Source organism: Bufo gargarizans, chromosome 4 (assembly GCF_014858855.1).
Source record: "Bufo gargarizans isolate SCDJY-AF-19 chromosome 4, ASM1485885v1, whole genome shotgun sequence".
NCBI lineage: Eukaryota > Metazoa > Chordata > Amphibia > Anura > Bufonidae > Bufo > Bufo gargarizans.
The window spans coordinates 101,434,754-101,455,300 of record NC_058083.1 but is presented as its reverse complement, the minus strand read 5'-3'; the positions used below and the strand labels follow the sequence as shown (position 1 = coordinate 101,455,300).

The window sequence follows — 20,547 nt, the reverse complement described above, 5'->3', positions numbered from 1 at the left end:
AATACACACTGACAAAAAATAACGCACCAACCAATTGTTGGCATCAAACTTTCTATGTGTGTATGCAATGAGGGCATATGTAAGTGATTACAATGTTGTTACACAGTGCATTTGGTAGAACTCACCACTATGGTGGCTTCTTCAGATGGTTCAAATCCCTGTGCTTCTTGCAAGACATTTCTTTCTTCATTTGGCTGCACAGATGGGAAAGATTTTTAGCCTCAGTGTAACCATCCTCGTAGAAAAGACAATGTACGGATACTTACAGTGACATGGCGGTACTGGCTTCCTGGGAGGGGTAGACTGCTCTTCTGCTTCAAAAACTGCTCTCCCAAGAAGGCCTCTTTTAATCCAGGAAACAAATTCTCATACTCAGTGGGGTCAGCCAAGGAATCTGCAGCCTTTTGGTTGACTTTGGATAGACTCTCTTTCCACAGCTTCACCACCCTAGCAGCAAAAAGGAAAGTTAAATCATCACAACTGACAAGTTGTATACTGGACCCCCAAACAGTAAAGAGAGATCCTGGCTACAAATGTCTCTTCAAAAGTCCCTAAAAGTAAGGCTGGGGCTACACCGCGATCTTGGTCGTGGGACCCATTGTGCAACCAAGCATTGCTGATTAGCAGTGCGGTTGTTGAAATGAAAGTAGTCGCAGAGCTACTCGCAAGCTGCTGTGACCCCAGGATTACCAAAAAGTCCAACTCTGCTTTATTTATTTTTTTGCGATTCTGGGGTTTTGGTCACAGCAACTTGCGAGGCGGTCTACCAGATTAATTTCTATAGCTACACATGTGATGATTGTCGCAGCCAAGATCGCTGTGTAGACCAAGTCTAAAAGTCAGCTCAATTACCTGGACACCTGGCTCGGCAGGTATGTTCGTGCCAAGAAGGCCGCCTCGGGCAGACGTCCAGTGGAAATCAGAAGCTCAAGGCAAGTGTCCATTCTGAAAATGAAAAGCATAACATCAATGGGTGGAAATTAAGCTCTCCAACACAGGACCCCGAGGGAGATGATCAAGCTCTGCACTCCAGAATTCTGGCTCTAAGAAGTTGCAAAAAAGGGTTTATTGATGCAAATGTTTTTTTTTGACATTTTGACTTTTTTTTTTTTTTTTTTACACCACTCAATAAGTGGGTGGCATGGTTAGCCCATCGAGCTTATTTAAGCCAGATTTATCAACTTCAAATTTTTATAATGCTTTTAAAAATGAACGCACTCTTGCGCCAGTAAAGGGGTGGCGTAGAGAGTGGAGTAAGATCGCAAGACAGAACTGTGGGGGCTCATGCACAAACATATTTTGTCTGCATCCGATCCACATGTTCTGAAGGTCGGATGCGGACCCGTTCACTTTAATGGGGCTGCAAAAGATGCAGACAGCAAACCGTGCTCCCTCCGCATCCATATTTCTGTTCTATGGTATCTGCAAAAATGTAGAACATGTCCTATTTTTGTCTGCATTATGGACAAGGATAGGACTGTTCTATTATGAGCCAGAAGTTCCGTTCCCACGCACGTCTGGTATCAGTGTTTTGGCGATCCGCAATTTGTGGACCACAAAACAAGCTACAGTCTTGTGCACGAACCCTTAGACATAAAGATTTATAAAACATTGTGCAACACTCGATACATTTGGCGCTCCTACAAATCTGACTTCCCTCATGATGTCTCCATCATCGTGCAGTGTTCTAATACTATATCAGGACACACGTTTTCTCCACTTACTTTCCCAATAAAAAGTAGCTCAAAAAAGCCACATTGTTCTTCCCATCTCTCTCGGCCCCTTCAGCCAGCTTGTTCACCATGGAGGCATTTCCTGAAGACGTGGCCAGTAGTAAAAGACCTCCATAGTCCTGAGCATTGTGCAGACACTCTTGGGCCAAGCCAAACTGGCACTTGCTGATGGCCAATTCAGCCAACTGCTTCCACTTCTGTTCAGCCTACAAGATGGTTGAAGGAAAAAAAAAAAAAAAAAAAGAATAGAGCAAATAAACAAACTGGAAAATAGCCCATAACCTAGTTATATCTTTTCATATGCAGAGTCTTGTAGAAGTAGTTTGCTAATAACTGCGCACTGTTACTACTGGCATGATATTTAGCAGGATGCAATAACAGAAAAGGCTTAAAAGGGACTGTTCAGGACCAAAAAACAGTCTGTTCTCTTCTAACAGCACCACCCCCGTCCATATGTTGTGCCAGTAATTTCTTAAGTTAATGGCGCTGAACTGCAAGACCACACACAACCTGTACATGTGTTTATATGTTTTTGAAAGAAACCAACCAGCCAAGTTTTAACATGGTAGCCTTGGGTGAGAGAGGATAGGCCTTAGTTTAATGGGTGATGAATGCCACGATCAGACGATCACTTAAAGGGTCCTCATTTAGAGAGGCAGATGTACAGATAAGACAATCCCAGTTACATTTTACAGTGTAATTATCATGACATCTCAGTTTTGAAACACTGTGCCACAAAGAAAGAACCTTACATACGGGGAGATATTATTTAGTATGGATGTGATGGAGAGGCATAGAATTCAGAATGTAAGAGGGAATAATAAAGTACCTGGACATACCGCAGGATCAGACAATTGAGAACACTTTACCTCTGCTTCTACTGCTAGCTGATGTGCAATTTTCAGTTCTCCCAGCTGCAATGCCAGCTCAAAGCGATGCTCGGGATCAGTGGACACAGCCAGCGCTTGCTGCTTTGAAGCCCTAAACGGCACAATGAGAGAAGCAACATAATGTCATCACATTTCCAGTCTAACAAATACATACACGACAAGAAATGTATGTCCTTACTTGCTTCTCCAGAAAATGGGCAACACGTGTCCTCTGCTCTTTAGGGATGGTTGGAATCACTTTGTCTGCCATGGTGAAGTCTCTCCTCATCACAGCGGTCTGATACTCCAGGACAGACACCAGCAGGGAGTAGCTGACAATGTTTAGTTCTTTGTCCCCCAAGTACAGACGGTTATCTTTAGGTATGTACCCCAGCAAATACATGGTTCTACAGAGGGAAAAATTCAAGATGGTGGGCACAGATAAGTCAACAGCGGGCACTGCACAGTGGTGGGCTAACTGATGAGCGAGCCAAATAGTAATCCAAAAGGGTCAAGTGACCTATATATGATAAGGAGTCAATTTAGGTTAAGCTAGTAGATGGATCTAAGACTGGTTTAGTCTAAGGCTACTTTCACACTTGCGTTTGGTGCGGATCTGTCATGGATCTGCAGACGGATCCGTTCAGAACGGATCCGTTTGTATTATCTGTAACATAGCCAAGACAGATCCGTCTTGAACACCATTAAAAGTCAATGGAGGACGGATCAGTTTTCTATTGCGCCAGACTGTCATAGAAAACGGATCAGTTCCCATTGACTTACATTGTGTGTCAGAACGGATCCGTTTGGCTCAGTTTCGTCAGACGGACACCAAAGCGGAATGGAGACGGAACGGAGGCAAACTGATGCATTCTGAACGGATCCTTTTCCATTCAGAATGCATTAGAATGCAAACTGATCCGTTCTGGACCGCTTGTAAGAGCCCTGAACGGATCTCACAAACTGAAAGCCAAAACGCCAGTGTGAAAGTAGCCTAAAATATGACAATTACTCACAAATAACCACTATGTGGATTTTTAATAACTGGCAACAAGTAGATCAATGTTAATCTGCCCGTGTAAAATGGTCATTATCAGGCCAATTAGTGGGAAGAAACTTGTGTAATCCTGACATTTGCTTGTGTAAATGTGCCACCGATCACTCAACAAAAAGTAAAACATTTGTTCGCTGGCTAATCCAATAATTTATGTGGCACATAAAATCATGTGTTGGCACACCGCCCTGTATAAACTGGGATGTGCTGCCGACAAATAATCTGTATGGACACGATTGATCATAGTAATGATTATTCACCCCCATGCAGAGGGGATGATTGCTGCATGGATGAACAAGCAATGATCGGGAATAAACTGTTCATTCACTGACCTGTGTATAGGCCAATATTCATTAGATTACCATAATCAAAGTCCACAGAGTCATTACTTGCTTCTTAACCCCACACTACAATGACCCGGTCCATTTGAGAACTACAATTTTATTCTGTAAAATAGGGTCACCTGTCCAAATGTGCAATGGTAACTATTTCTCCACCGACATAATAGTTGAGTCTGTTTACTGTGCTGGTGTAGATGAAACAGTCCCCAACCCAGAGACCAGTTTTCACGATTTCTTGAATTTCGCCGAGCACCTGAGAAGGAAACCAGATTAGCATTATAATAAAATATACACTGGTTTACCAAAAGGGAAAATGACAATTCTTAACAGAAATGTCCAAGGTTACAAAAAATGTCTGCTTTCTTACAAAAACAGCACCATCCCTGTCCACAGGTTGTGTGGTGTTTCAGCTCAGCCGCATTCACTTCAATAGATCTAAGCTGCAATACAAAATATAACCCACGGACAAGTGGGGTTGATGGTTTTTGGAAGTAGATCTGTTTCTCTAATCCTGGACATACCCATTAAAGGGTTTGTGTCACTTCAGCAAATAGCATTTATTATGTAAAGAACGTTAACACAAGCCACTTACTAATGTATTGTGATTGTCCATATTGCCTCCTTTTCTGGCTGGATTCATTTTTCAATTGCATTATACACTGCCCGTTTCCATGGTTACCACCATCCTGCAATCCAGGCAGTGGTAGTCGTGCTTGCATACTATAGAAAAAAAGCACCACCCTACGTGGGCTCCCACAGTCCTGGACAGCACTTTTTCCTATAGAGTGCAAGCATAGCCACTGTTGATGGATTGCAGGGTGGTCGTAACCATGGAAACGAGCAGTGTATAATGTAATGGAAAAATAAATCCAGGCAGAAAAGGAGGCAATATGGAAAATCACAATACATTAGTAAGTGGCTTGTATTAGCTTTCTCTACATGATAAATGTCACTTGCTGAAGTGAGACGACCCCTTTAAGAAGTCATCCTTCCATGTTGAATCGGGATTGTCTGCGTTCAGTTTGTCCATTTTTTTCTGTGGGACAATATACTGTCATCCATCAAAAAAATCTGTAGAATGCAAGCCCCGACATATCCTAGTAACCATCTGTCAAAATTGGTGTCAGGGTGGCGTCGGTGTGCTGTCCGTTTTTTTTTCCCACAGATCCGCTAACTTCAGTGAGTCTACTGTGAAGATTATATTAAAATCAGACAGTCTGTCAAAAAAAAAAAAAAAAAAATGTACCTGTGAATTTACCCATTGACTTCAATGTGTAAGTGTTCAGTTCATGTGCTGTTCGTTCTAAACTCTGACAGCACATTGATGCGACTATTGCTTGTCTGAATAAAAGTCATAAAGAGGTTTGTGAAGATCCCAAAAAGATAGGTAAAGGAGGGAAATGGTATAACAGATGAAGCCTTACTTATAAGTGGGGTAGTTCGGTATGTCGTCACTGGGCCTGGGCACTACATCATCAGAGGTGGTGGAATGATGCGGGATCAGAAAGGTAAAGCTTCTTTTGTCATAACACTTTCTGCCTTTACCTACATTTGGAGGGGTCTTGAAAAACTCTTTTAAAGACTAAATCTCTCCTCCTGATCAGCAGCCTCTAGAAGAACTCCCTATCAGGACAGTGACAATACTTCCTGATGGGGTTCTTGTCTGTTGTGCTCGGACGAATTATGCTTAGCATGGGAGTACCCACCCATGGAAAGGTAAAATTACAATGTGTCACATTCATCACAAGCTTATAAACCTTGCTTACCTCAAAAGCATCCTCTATTCCATCTTCAGACATTCCTTCATGAGTCTCCTGAGCAGTGGCTACTTTCTCAGAGAGGTATTTTAAGATGAAGAAAGATTCCTCTGTAGCAATGCACACCAGCTCCCCAGAGTCAGACCAGAAAATCTACCAAAGAGAAAGGGTAAGATATAAATGTGTGCTGCAAGTTCCGACGCAAAGGAGCAGAGTTACCAACCTTCTTATAATTACACTGTATGCACCACAGCAGCTCATGCTGGATGATACATTTGGTGCAACTTAAAAGGGCCACTGAGCTTTCACAAGACATTTGATATGTCATAGCAACATCTCAAAATGTTTGACTGGAGGGGGTCAGAGTGCCTGAGACTCACACCAAACGCTAGAACGAGGAGAGAGAAGCATTCACACGATGCACTCTCTTTCCTCAATGCAGGAGACTGAATCGAGACAGACTCACAGACTTTCTATTGAGCTTGTCTTCTGCAGTGAAGAGAGCGAACGTTCAATGTAAGAGCTTCTCTCTCCTCGTTTTAGGGATCAGCGGCGGTCTTGGCACATAGACCCCACCATCAAAACCTTTGAGATGTCCTTAAGTCACGTCCTTTCCGCTAAGCCATGCCCCTTTCCAACTAAGTCACATCCACTTGTTGAGTGAGGCACAAAAAGTGCCTCAGGGCTCTTTCACACAAGTGTGTGCCTTGCGGGAATCACGCTCCGTGTGAGAGAGGGATTGTGCGGTCTGGACTACAGAAGCGCAGGGCCTTATGATTTATAATGCTGCGTGCCTCTGTGTGACCTTTCTGTAATGGATTCGCACTGACCTAAAGCTGTCAGTAAAATTCCATTACAGAAAGATCAGGAAGAAGGCACACAGCATTATCAATACTAATGACATGCGCTTTTATAGTCCAGACCACACAATCCCTCTCTCACACGTAGCGCTTTTCCCACAAGGGACACGCTTGTGTGAAAGAGCCCCGAGACACCCAATTTATGTGTTGTGCAACATGTGTGCCAGATTTCTGGAGCAGTTTTATCAGTATATCTGCCACAATGACTTTTCAAACATTAAAGTAACACAGTTATGAAAACTCACATGTTTAGGCTGAATTTCTATCCTCCGGATAAGCTCTGTATTCTCCCAGTCATAGAAGGCCAAACCGTTAACAGACCGCACACCAAGTAGAAATCCTCCATAGATACCTAGCATTAGAAGGTGACATTTCATGAAAAATATCAGTGCACTACTAAAGAAATAATCCAATTTGCTACAATGTTTTAAAAAACAAAACACATAATTCCAGCTAATTATTAAAACAATATTTAAATACATGATTTACATTCCAGAGGCTACCCACTTCTGCAATTTTGCCATAGATCAGTTGCCATATGTCTTACACACAGTACTTATGATATACATGCATGTATATAAGATGCCACATAAAACCAACCTTCTGCACCGAAGTCCGGCTTGAAGCTCTTTTTCTCCTTGAAGTTTTTGAAAATCTTCACTACACTGCTGCTTTCACGTATGGCATACCTACAGGTGAGCGAGGAAACAGGAAGTACAATGACGTTAATACCTGTAGGAAAAAAAATATGGATGGGCACTCATATATGGAAATATGGGACAGAATTTATTCAAACATATAATAAAACATCAATAAAACAATAAATAAAAATGAAAATGTATGAGGATATTTTCTGGTTGAAGGTCACCCACTCAGAAATCTCCACTAGTACGGATAACTTTCACCAGAAAATATGCTATCCTCTATACCATTAAGATTGTATTAAACATTGGCAATAAATCCTGTATCAAAAAGTGAAAATATACACATAGGTGTCAAGCGCTATTGGTTCTCCTTGGTTGATATAATTTGTATCTTATTGTGAATACACAAGTAGCAATATGTAGATAGCGATATGAATATCAACTATATATCTTGTTATGGATACATTAAAGTAGTGCCAAGTCCGAATTGTTTCTCCTATCCAAGTAATGAGAAATGTCCAGTCTTTGTTGTTTGCTTGTGAAAGCTGGAAAGTATTCTTAGCAGATCACTAGATATGATTTTATCTGGTCTGGTTTCAATCTTGCTAATATATGGATTTACCGTCTCATAGTTCTTTACCCACTATGTGGGCTTACCTTTGCCTGGTATAGATTCACTGGGACAAGTGGGTCGACTGCTAGTCTGTGTTAGAAGCCGGCGTCCCGGCTGTGAAGTCCGTAGCGTTCCACGTGTGTATCCCAGATACTTCCGGCAGCTGGTTTGGTTTGAGAGGCTGCGTACTCGTACCTTCAGGCGCAGGTAAATGACGTATTGGAGGTCTCGAGCTAGAGAAGGTTTATTTCTTTCTTTCTCTTTCTTTTCCTTTAAAGTGCACTTATGTCCATGTAGACGGGGTATTGTTCAATTGAACAATTGAACAATACCCCGTCTACATGGACATAAGTGCACTTTAAAGGAAAAGAAAGAGAAAGAAAGAAATAAACCTTCTCTAGCTCGAGACCTCCAATACGTCATTTACCTGCGCCTGAAGGTACGAGTACGCAGCCTCTCAAACCAAACCAGCTGCCGGAAGTATCTGGGATACACACGTGGAACGCTACGGACTTCACAGCCGGGACGCCGGCTTCTAACACAGACTAGCAGTCGACCCACTTGTCCCAGTGAATCTATACCAGGCAAAGGTAAGCCCACATAGTGGGTAAAGAACTATGAGACGGTAAATCCATATATTAGCAAGATTGAAACCAGACCAGATAAAATCATATCTAGTGATCTGCTAAGAATACTTTCCAGCTTTCACAAGCAAACAACAAAGACTGGACATTTCTCATTACTTGGATAGGAGAAACAATTCGGACTTGGCACTACTTTAATGTATCCATAACAAGATATATAGTTGATATTCATATCGCTATCTACATATTGCTACTTGTGTATTCACAATAAGATACAAATTATATCAACCAAGGAGAACCAATAGCGCTTGACACCTATGTGTATATTTTCACTTTTTGATACAGGATTTATTGCCAATGTTTAATACAATCTTAATGGTATAGAGGATAGCATATTTTCTGGTGAAAGTTATCCGTACTAGTGGAGATTTCTGAGTGGGTGACCTTCAACCAGAAAATATCCTCATACATTTTCATTTTTATTTATTGTTTTATTGATGTTTTATTATATGTTTGAATAAATTCTGTCCCATATTTCCATATATGAGTGCCCATCCATATTTTTTTTCCTACATTTATTCCACTTTTGAGGGGTGTCTCAATTTTGGTTGGTGCACCTGCCCTGAGAGAGCAGGGGTGAGCGGATCTCTATAACATTTTTTCACGTTAATACCTGTGTTTAGGTTAAATACATAAACCATGTCTAGACATTGCCGAAATATAAATTAAGACTTACTCAGATGAATCGTGCGCCCACGCAAATTCCTGCGCAGATCCAAAGCTCTTGTTTCTCAGGGCCATGGCGGTGTAGATGATGTATTCTCCGTCTCCACACACCACTACAAACCTGGAGTGAAATTGTGAGTTGAAATAATTACCTTAACTGGCATACCCTTTACAGAGGGGTATACTTACATACTGCCGCCACAGTCTTACCTCCCATTAGGGTTGTGTTGGATAGTCTGGGGATATATTTCACAGCTGCCCATGTCCTTCACAGCTAGAGGAAGCCTCTCTCCGTCTTTAATCTCTGTTTCTCCCATAGCTTTCAGGTTAGCCTGCTGCACCTCAGAGTGCTTGGCCCAGATGATTTTTCCATTTGCATCCATGGACATTGCTGGTTCTTCACGGCCCAACTACACATATAAAGAGAGGGGTTATGCAGCCATATTTTCATTTTGCAGTGCAAACTAAACATGGATTTTGTAGTTAAAATGAAAGTGCCATTCATGGCACCATTCCATGAAAAATTCACGGGACTTCTGACAGATGTGAAAAATCTCAGAGATCCGAACCAAAGAGTAATGGCTGGTCGGTAGAGGTCTTGGCCCACAGACACAATCCTCTGACATAACGGGGGTCATTTACAAAGACTGGCTATTTACACCGATATTAGTTTCCCCCTTGTGCTGCCGGATTTGCCTAATTTATGACAAGGCTTACATTAGGTGCACCTCCCAGGCTTAGTCTGGCCTCCACCACGCCCTACCAGTCCCAAATGGAGAGGGTGGGGCAAAAACACCTGTACCACAAAATATTGTTGCACAGGCGTTTAAAAGGTTGGAGAACAGGGCCTTGTGATATTTTTTACATCCCAATTACTTTACAGAAAATTATTAAGCAAGAACATTTGCTTTAAAGCAGGGATGCCCAACCTGTGTGGCCCTCCAGCTGTTGCAAAACTACAACTCCCAGCATGCCTGGACAGCCTACAACTGTCGGTCTGCAGCAGGGCATTGTGGGAGTTGTAGTTTTACAACAGCTGGAGGGCCGCAGGTTGGGCATCCCTGCTTTAAAGGGTTATTCCCATCTGGAGAAATTAATCTATTAGGGGAAAAAATGCTTCAGATAATTATTCTCACAGACTATAGACCTCACCTTGACAATAATGCTACCCTCATCATATCCTAGAGCCACGTTATTGGAGCCACGAAGTCCAGACACACACCAGACTCGCTCCATGCCATAGTTCAGGGTACTCTCCAGGCGGTAGGTGCTGGAATGCCAGATCCTCACCGTACCTAAGGGTTTAGAGAGAAAAAGTTTCCACTGCCAGATGAGGAACTTATAAATGGGGCTATATTTAAATGATGAACAGTGGGGGAAAAAACTACAATTAAAGACATAAAAATATTATCAGGAGAGACACACTTACCATCTTCTGAACCAGTGATGATAATGGGGAGCTCAGGGTGGAAGCTGACACAGGAGACATTCTGAGCATGACCCTCCAGAGTCTGGACACAAGTTTTGTTCTGAATACGGGAGAATACAATAGGTCTTCAAATAGTCTGGTGTTTCTGGTTTAATCTGATCTTTCACTTCCTAGGACACTAGTTTAACTCACCTGATAGTCCCAAATCTTGACAAGTCTGTCATCAGCTCCAGAGATCAGGTAAGGTTTGTCACCTCCGCTGTAATAATCAATGCAGTTAACCCCTTTCTCGTGCCCCTCCAGTGTGAAGTTGGGGGAGGAGGATCCAAGCTGCCAAACCTGGAAAGGCAAAGGAATTAGCAGAGTGGATACACAGCGTACAAAAAAAAAAAAAAAAAAAAACATAAAACCCACAATCCACTTGATCCATCCATAACAGGCGCGTGGTATACTCTACCTTAATGGTGCGATCTAGTGAGGCGCTTGCAAACTGGTTGTTATCCTTGGGGTTGATGACGATCTGCATGACGTAATGTGTGTGTCCCTCAAACACCTGAGAGCAGGACCACTTCTTATCCCAGTCCCATAACTTAATCAGCATGTCATCTAAAGGAAGCACATGTAAAACCATGTTCAGTTTCCCCTCTATTTGTCATGTAGGACACGGCGCTTATTTGTGAATATCATTGAGAATGTACACTGCTCATCTGTTACACTATGTCCTCATTCCAAACCATGAACCCCAATGGTGAAGACAGTAGGTTCTCTAATGATGACTGTTTTCTATGTATGTCTGAGGAGGACCAGCGTCCATATATTCTCCCTGCACCCATCATGCACCCTGTGGTCTCAGGCTCTACATGACATTTCCATCTATTTAGCCAATCAAATGACAACTAGAGCTGCTTATTTTTCTTAAAAGTTTTACCTGTCATGCCAGGGAAATTCTTGGCATATTTAGGGTTAAAATGGATAATACCATGACTCCTCTACAGTATAGTATATAATCTTTGCTTATGTGTTTCGAGTGAGAGATGTAAGTGAAGATTTTATCGCCTTTTTGTGTCCTATTGCTTAATAAAGACTTGGATTTTAACAAGTGCTAAACAACCCGATCTTTGCAATGACTATGTTTACCCAAGTGAAGGGGGGAGGGGAGATCTTGTCTAGAATCCCCATCTGAATGGAATGTCGACCATGCGCACTGTATCTCTGCCGGAGATAGTACAGTACTACGGTCCCATAGAGTTTGAATGGAGTGGCAGTGTGCTTTTCCTGTTTCTGGACATAGGCCCCTCTACACATGCTGACACAGCAAGCTATTATCGGGAACAATCCGTTGGTTCCTGATAACCCCTGCTTATTAGAGAAGGTGAGAGGTTGCCGAGTTTATACACAGCATGATCTGCCGCAAAGAAACGATGATTTAGGGGACTGCGTAGCGACACTTTTACCCGATGAATGAGTTTGTTTGTTCATCAGGTGAGTGTTGGCACCTTTACACAGTGCAATAATCAGGAATGAGCATTTCTAAGAACGTTCATTGGTGCATGTAAAGGGGCCTTTACCGTAGCCTAAAAAAATTACAGACAGTATTTTAGAGCTTGTTTGCATGTTCTATGCACACCTGTCAAACCTGGCTTCCTGTGATTGCCGCCTTTCATTAAAGGGGTTTTCCGAGACTTTTATACTGATGACCTACGTACCCTCTGGATAGGTCATCAGTATCTGATCATTCAGGGTCCGACATCCAGGAGCCCCACCGATCAGCTTTTTTGTAGGGAACCAGTGCTCGCAGTAGCGCCCAGGCTTTCTCTCAGCCTTGTGATGTCACGTTCATCGGGCACATGGCCTAGGCGCAGCTCAGCCCCATTGAAGTGAATGGGTCTGAGCTGCGATACCAAGTACAGCCACTGTACAATGTACGGCGCTGTGTTTGCTGAACTGTGAGAAGGCAGCGGCACTGCTGAAAGTGCCCGTGCTTTCTCAAACAGGTGATCAGCAGGGGTCCCAGGTGTTGGATTCCCACCGATCAGATACTGATGACCTATCCAGAGGACAGGTCATCAGTTAAAAAAAATCTCAGAAAAACCCCTTTAAGTTTTCAGCAGAAGCAGTACTGCCGAAGACAGTATATGAGGTAATTTATCTTCCCAATAAGGCTACTTTCACACTCGCGTTTGGTGTGGATCAGTCATGGATCTGCACAGACGGATCCGTTCAGACAATACAACTTTCTGCATCCGTCATAAATGGATCAGTTTGTATTATCTGTAAAATAGCCAAAACGGATCCGTCTTCAACACCATTGAAAGTCAGTGGAGGACGAATCCGTTTTCTATTGTGCCAGATTGTGTCATAGAAAACGGATCCAACCCCATTGACTTACATTGTGTGTCAGAACAGATCTGTTTGGCTCAGTTTCATCAGCAGCGTTTTGGTGGCCTCCTCCAAACCAGAATGGAGACAAACTGATGCATTCAGAGCGGATCCTTTTCCATTCAGAATGCATTAGGTCAAAACTGATCCGTTTCGGACCGCTTGTGAGAGCCCTGAGCGGATCTCACAAACGGAAATCCAAAACGCCATTGTGAAAGTAGCCTGATATGTACACACAAAATTGTATAAGAGAGCTAATGTTATGTTAAGCTCAAAGCCTTACCGCTGCTGGTCAGTATAAAGGGCTGAGTGGGGTGCACGGCAATGCAGCGGATGTAGTCAGAGTGAGCCTCGAACATGTGAACTCTCTCCAATGTGTTGTAGTTGAAGACTCTAATCTGCATGTCATCCTTAGGAGAAAATACAGGTAATTAGATCAATGATTCCATAATCAACACAATCGTCTAATATGACCCTGCGCATTGGACTGACCCCTGGATCTACTTTCTACACGGATAGCAGTAGCCCCTATATTGTGTGTTACAAAGAAGATATCTTAGTACAGGTGCTAAGTATCTGACCGAGGCAGCCCCTTCACTGGGAGCCCCACAAGAATGGGAGTCCTGTGTCTCCTGTTTGAAAGGACAGGTGGTCTGGCATGCGTGGCGTTGCTGAATTCACTATAGTCTATAGGACGGACTGACTCAGAGTTGAACGAGAGCCCCATTCTTGTAATTGGTGAGGGCCCGAAAGATCAGGTAGGTGACTGCTAAATCTCCCCCTTAAAGGGGTTATCCTGGAAAAGATAATGATGACTTATCCTCAGGACAGGTCATCATCATCACATTGGTGGGGGTCTGAGTCCCGGAAACCCCGCTCCCCAGAGCTCTAGTGAGCGTTCTGAGCTTCAACTACACCATGTGGCAGATGTATGGTCATGTATGCCCACGGAGTGCCCGACCTCTCCTAACATCTGATTGGCAGGGGTCCTGGGTGTCGGACCCCCTCTGATCTAATACTGATGACCAATCCTGAGGATAGGTCATCAATATTTACAGGATAACCTCTTTAATACTTTCCTGCAAGATCTGCACTGCGGACATCCAATGGGCACAATGGGAGTGAAGGTCGCCTGAAACTTGAGAGATGGAAACTAATTGGTTTCAATAACTGCTCTCCTTAGGCTACGTCTACACGACGACATTTGTCGCGCGACATTTTGTTGCACTAATGTCGCGCGACAATTTTTATAATGGCAGTCTAAGGCTACTTTCACACTAGCGTTCGGGTGTCCGCTTGTGAGTTACGTTCAAAGGCTCTCACAAGCGGCCCCGAACGCTTCCGTCCAGCCGTAATGCATTCAGCGTTCAGCCTCCGCTCCGCTCAGCAGGCGGACACCCGAACTCTGCTTGCAGCGTTCGGGTGTCCGCCTGGCCGTGCGGAGGCAAACGGATCTGTCCAGACTTACAATGTAAGTCAATGGGGACGGATCCGTTTGAATATGACACACTATGGCTCAATTTTCAAACGGATCCGTCCCCCATTGACTTTCAATGTAAAGTCTGGACGGATCCGTCTGAGGCTACTTTGACACTTAGAATTTTTTTTACAATATAATGCAGACGGATCCGTTCTGAACGGAGCCACCGTCTGCATTATATGAGCGGATCCATCTCAGACGGATCCGCTCTGAACGCAAGTGTGAAAGTAGCCTTAGGTGGCGCACTGCAACATGCTGCGACTGCGACGCAACAGTCACAGAAAAATCCATCTCAAATGGATTTTCTGCGACTGTTGCGTCGCAGCATGTTGCAGTGCGACACCTAAGACTGCCATTATAAAAATTGTTGCGTGACATTGGTGCAACAAAATGTTGCGCTACAAATGTTGCAGTGTAGTTGTGCCCTATTTGTCGTCGTGTAGACGTAGCCTTATTCTTAGTGCCAGTTTTGATAAACTTCCTCTATAGGTCCAAATCTAAATTTATCTGAACTTCCGTGTTAATGTGCACTTTTAGGGAAATTAGACTATGAGCCCTATTGGGGACAGGAACAGATGTCATTACAGTCAGATTTATCTAAGGCTACTTTCACACTGGCGTTTCTGGGTTCGCTTGTGAGATCCGTATCAGTTCAGCCCCAATGCATTCTGAATGGATAAGGATCCGTTCAGAATGCATCCGATTGGCTGTGTTTGGTCTCCATTCTGGTTCCGCAGACGGACACCAGCGTTTTGGTGTCCGTATGACAAAACTGAGCCAAACGGATCCGTCCTAACTTACAATGTAAGTCAATGGGGACAGATCCATTTTCTCTGACACATTCTGGCACAATTGAAAACGGATCCGTTCTGAACAGATATAAGCGTTTGCATTATCGGTGCGGGTCTGTCTGTGCAGATACCAGACGGATCCATACCGAACGCGAGTGTGAAAGTAGTGTAAAACAGTAAAGGGGGACATTTTAACATTTTTCAGATACAACTTGGGAAATGAAAGCTGAACCCAATTACCTGCAAAGGACAATGGCTCCACTTTTCCTCCGCAGTATTTCTGATACATATCTCCCTGCCCTTACACGAATGGCAATGTCACTGTACGACACATTGTAACACATGGTATACCTACCAGGCTCTAAGCTGTTAAGCTTGTATGCCACATTACTCTGCCAGGAACAGGTTTAAGAAATGACTCCTGCACCGTCAGTGCCACCATGCCAAGAAGAGAGCACACCGGTCCCTAGTACTGAAGCACAGGCAATGATCTATGGCTGCTGCTCTATCGAGGCTGGTGGTCGGCACTGAGGAGGAGGATTTTTAAACTTCATGTGATGCTTGTGTCATAACATCTTCTTTCTGACCTGGGTGACGGACACGCACACGTTTGCTTCAGACATCAATGCAGGAGATAAAGTGTACAAAGAATGTCTAGAGAGGGGTATCCTCATAGCCAGTCTTTTGGCCACGTAGATTAGGTTTTGTCTCCCTGCAATCCACATCAGGTCTTGCCATTTTGCACAGTGAGATTTTGTGGCATTTTAGGATATTCTGAATTACACCATTTCCCTGCCTCCAACACATTCACTATCAGGTACTGTCACTCTCTGGTCCTTAATGGGGTATTCCCATCCACAGGCTATGCCATAAATGTCTGATAAGTCCTAGAAATGGAACCTGCACCTATATGTGGAGAATGGGGCCTCGTCTCGCCCCGTCAAAAACAGAGGTGACCACGAGTGGACGGCTCTCTCCATTGTGTTCTATGTTATCGCTGTGTAAATGCGCTCACCTATTTTCACAGCTCTCATCGAAATGAATGAAGGCAGTTTCACTAGAGTGCTGTCTCACGGGTGGACGGTCACCTCTTTGTTCCAGGTGGGGCGAGACCGGGTGACCCCTCTATTCCCAGTGGCACAAGACAGGGGCCCAGTTTTCGAGATGCAGGTCCCAAGGGTGTAAATGCCATACAAGTCGAGATGGGAATGACCCTTTAAGGTGGTCATACACATCATCAGCTAGACATCTACCGAGTGAGGGATTGTCCCAACACAGGGAGATGTCAGAGGAAAGAAGGGTGGGACATATTGGTCTCATGGGAGATAAGGCTCTGTCTGGCAGTGGCTTATTCCCCTCTCCCTATAGAGAGCACATATACGGCGAGTCAGAAGGAGTAGCTGTTGGCTGACATCAATCTAAGGGCTCGTTCACATGACCGTATGTCTTTTTCAGTGTTTTGCGGGCCGTTTTTCCTGGATCCGTTTTTCAGTAGTGTTTCCGTTTGGCATATACAGTAATTACATAGAAAAAATTGGGCTGGGCATAACATTTTCAATAGATTGTTCCGCAAAAACGGAACGGGTGCGGAAGACATACGGATGCATTTCGTATGTGTTCCATTTTTTTTTTGCAGACCCTTTGACTTAAATGGAGCCATGGAACGTGATTTGCGGGCAATAATAGGACATGTTCTATCTTTCAACGGAACGGAAAAACAGAAATACTGAAACAGAATGCTTACGGAGTACATTCGTTGTTTTTTTTTTTGCGGAACCACTGAAATTAATGGAACGCAAAAAAACATTTGTGTGAACAAGCCCTAAGGTGCATGGCCGGCTTCATAAAGAGCCTCATCCTTGTGTTTACTCCCATGACAATGCAGTCACTATGGGGGTCATTTACCAATCTGAAATAGGCCTAAATTAGGCGTATTTCAGGCGTAGATTGCGGAGCAATGGTTAATTGCGCCGCTATCAGCAACTTTTCCCCGCTCATGCCAGGTCTAAAATTGTGGGTGTGGCGGGGATGGGCCGGCATGTCTGACTTATTCACCATTTTCTAGGCCTGTTTTAGGTGTAGAAAATGGTCTAAATGCAAGACCGCTCGGAAACTGTCTTACATTTAGAACTGGCAGAGGATCTGCCCAAGTTATGGAGAAGCCTGCGCTTCTTCGCAACTCCAGAGGATCCACTGCCAGCGTAGGGTCTTATTTACACCGGCATCTAAAACCCCGGTCTTAAATAGATCCCAATGTAAGGACCACAAGGTTCATACTTACAGCTCCGGTGACGACCCAGTTTTTCCTCGCCACAAACTTCGCCGCTCTGACCGGCAAATCACATACTTCAAAGGTTTTCACCAGGGTCTGGAAGAACAGTAACAGGTTGTGATGGGCAGGAAAATGCGGAGAGTCCCCTGTATTCATATACCGCCACATAATGTGGTATTACCTGGGTCTCGTGGTTCCAGACACACACGCTGCCATTGTACAGACTGGCCAGCATCCATGGCTCGGTGGGGTGCAGGTCAACGCTCTTCACTCGGTCAGACCGAGCAGTCAGCTTCCTCTTGATGTCAAGTCGCAGAGGCTGAAAATAATGGACACGTGAGGCAACGACAACTAAACCTTCACCTGATCCATGAATACTAATATATATATATATATACACACACACACACACACATATACACTGCACGTGTTTTCCTGCTGCTGTACACAGTATGGAGGGCTGTGATCATTGTGATAACGGTCTACCTAGACATAGCGGGGGAGGTTTACTGAGCAAAATACACAAACGTGTCATATACACTGTGTCTAATGCACTGTGTGTTATCCAGACTTTGTGCCCCGTCCCTGACAGATCTGAGGAGCCACAAATACACCAGATTTATTACCGGTCTGCAACATACTGGTATACAGTAAAGGCGATGGAACAGCCGATTTGTCTTCCTTCCCGACAGTCGGCTGCTCGCGCAGTGAAGGAGACCGCTGCATTTATCTGCAGCACTCACCTCCACAGTATCTGCACTGTTTCGGGGCAGCAGATTGCTGTTTAGACGGCACGATCTGCTGCCCAGAAATTATCATTTAGGTGCCCGCACCAACAAGCGTTTCACTTACTTATCGGGTGATGGGCGGCACATTTAGCTGGCCAGATCATCGGGAACAAGTGTTTGCAGGAACGTTCTCTCCCGATAATCTGGCCAATTATTGGTACATGGAAAGCCACCCTACGGCCTGTTTAAACAAGCGACTGCACGGGTGCGGTGTGTGAAGTGAATCCGGACCCATTCATTTCAATGGCTCTGTGTACATGAGCGGTGGTTTTCACGCATCAGTTCCGCGTAGCACGAGAATCGCAGCATGTTCTATATTCAGCGTTTAGAGGGACTGAACTGATGCATCCTGAACGGATTGCTCTCCCTTCAGAATGCATGGGGATAAAGCTGATCAGTTCTTTTCCGGTACTGAGCCCCCTAGGACGGAACTCTATGCCGGAAAACTTTAACACAAGTGTGAAAGTACATGCACACCTGGTCGTGCCGGGCGTGTGTGTGTACGGGGGGGTCAAACTGAAGCCACTATTTATTGGGTGGGTGTCACAGTGCCCAGAGGTTGGGACACTTATGGGACAGGTCTCCAGGTGGCGGAGTATTACACGCCGTCTACTAATCCCAGTACTAGACGTCTGTGGACCCCTCTCCTTCCAGACTCTATCCCGCCATTACCGGGGCGACAACCAATAAGGCTGCTGTTATTGCCAGTTGTCACCCAGTGGTGAAGAGCTGGGTGACAACCTATGTGCCACCTGCAATCATCATGGACGTTGTCAGCCACAATTGGATAGGGGCTCAATCAGCATTTGTCTAGGAGCATGACAAATCATCAGGAAGAGTGACTACAAGTCCCAGCATGGCCCCGTGCATTGACGTGTCCACTAATGGAGGCGGTAGGTGGCAGCTGAAGTCACCTACCTACCATCCCTCCCCTCACACATCTGGTAGAAGCAGCTGAGGTGCAGCCACACTGCTGAACCCCGCTCCCCAGGTGCACTCACCATGTCTCCGGTTCCCCCTGGTCTCTCTCCCTCTGACTGACGTGGAGCTTCCGGGACTGCGGGCAGATCTCGCGAGACTTTAGGCGCTTCCACATCCGCCTGCGGAGATCAGTCCCGTTGACGAAGTGCGGCCATCTTGGGATTGGCACTGTGAGGAAACTTCGTGACGTGGCGACGTCGCCCATTCCTGGCAGCCATGTTGAGATTGGCATTATTGCTGTGTTCCCACAGTCGTCATGTTAAACTTGTTAGGTTAGGTTCACAGTTCACACTAGGGATTTTGAAAATCCTGCTTCAAAAATCATCACTGATTAGGGGTTTTTAAAGCGCAATTTTGGTGTGTTTTTAACATGTTTTTATGCTTTTTTTGAGAGGGTGTATACTTAAGTACAAAACTGTCTTTTTGTCCTCGCTGAGCGTATGCCATATTTTTTGCTGCTTCCCATATCCCATTCATTTCAGTGGTAGCTTAAGAGCAGATTCTGCGCCGAGATTGAGGCATTGTGCGTCTCTTCTTCTGACGCAGAATGAACCGACCGCGACAGAAAAAATCAAGTGCTGCAAAATCTGCTCAGTAAAAAAATTCTGTATAAACAGGTCGGCCATAGAGTAAGAACATGTTCACATGGTAGATTTTGAAAATTTAACACAAAATCTGTTTGTTTTCTTCCAGTGCGCTGTTTTGTGGGACGTTTCTTTTTATTACCCAGTGGGTGTTTACATCAATACAAAACTGCGTTTTCAACTTGTGGTTTTTGCACAGGTCCGCACAAAAAAATTTGCAGAAAATGCGCAGACACATATATAGTGTTTTTTATTTGATTCATTTCAATGGGAGATTCAGCGTGGATTCTGCCCCAATATAGGGCACGCTGCTGCTTTTCCACTTGGAAAAAAGGCAAGTGCGGCTTCCCAATGAAATGAATAGCAGGCTGCTTTGAGACTTTTTTTTTAGCTGATTTTCAGCCGTAAAGGTGCCAAAATCAGTGCCAAAAAAACTGTGCGAACTGGCCCTAATGGAAGAAAGACGAGCCAAATAAAGAGTTCCTATTTTACATTCAACATAGAGCCTCGTCTCATGTGTGTGGGGATTGCTATACGTGTATACTCCCCTGGCTATTACTCCTAGCTCTTGTAAGAGCTGTTCCTGTTCCTGTGGTGGTATCGGTGTTGAGCGGAGTGCTTGGAGTCCTCGGGAGGCACTGGGAGCATCCATTAACGGAGGT

At 44.4% G+C, this 20,547-nt stretch overlaps 1 protein-coding gene across 1 annotated transcript in view; it reads right to left on the bottom strand.

Annotated features, from left to right (window-relative positions):
- COPB2 (COPI coat complex subunit beta 2) overlaps nt 1-19,452 on the bottom strand; it is a 28,178-nt gene extending 8,726 nt beyond the window's left edge. The window contains exons 1-20 of the mRNA XM_044291440.1: nt 19,322-19,452; nt 17,714-17,851; nt 17,542-17,628; nt 13,273-13,399; nt 11,068-11,216; nt 10,803-10,949; nt 10,611-10,710; nt 10,334-10,476; nt 9,392-9,591; nt 9,192-9,302; nt 7,215-7,303; nt 6,860-6,966; nt 5,764-5,907; nt 4,120-4,250; nt 2,802-3,009; nt 2,603-2,704; nt 1,725-1,939; nt 853-945; nt 267-447; nt 126-194 (exon numbers count right to left, since the gene is read on the bottom strand). Coding sequence (XP_044147375.1) covers nt 126-194; nt 267-447; nt 853-945; nt 1,725-1,939; nt 2,603-2,704; nt 2,802-3,009; nt 4,120-4,250; nt 5,764-5,907; nt 6,860-6,966; nt 7,215-7,303; nt 9,192-9,302; nt 9,392-9,591; nt 10,334-10,476; nt 10,611-10,710; nt 10,803-10,949; nt 11,068-11,216; nt 13,273-13,399; nt 17,542-17,628; nt 17,714-17,851; nt 19,322-19,324 — 2,544 coding nt within the window. The 5' untranslated portion in view covers nt 19,325-19,452. The remainder of the gene's footprint in view (nt 1-125; nt 195-266; nt 448-852; nt 946-1,724; nt 1,940-2,602; nt 2,705-2,801; nt 3,010-4,119; nt 4,251-5,763; nt 5,908-6,859; nt 6,967-7,214; nt 7,304-9,191; nt 9,303-9,391; nt 9,592-10,333; nt 10,477-10,610; nt 10,711-10,802; nt 10,950-11,067; nt 11,217-13,272; nt 13,400-17,541; nt 17,629-17,713; nt 17,852-19,321) is intronic.
- Between the last annotated feature and the right edge of the window lie 1,095 nt (nt 19,453-20,547).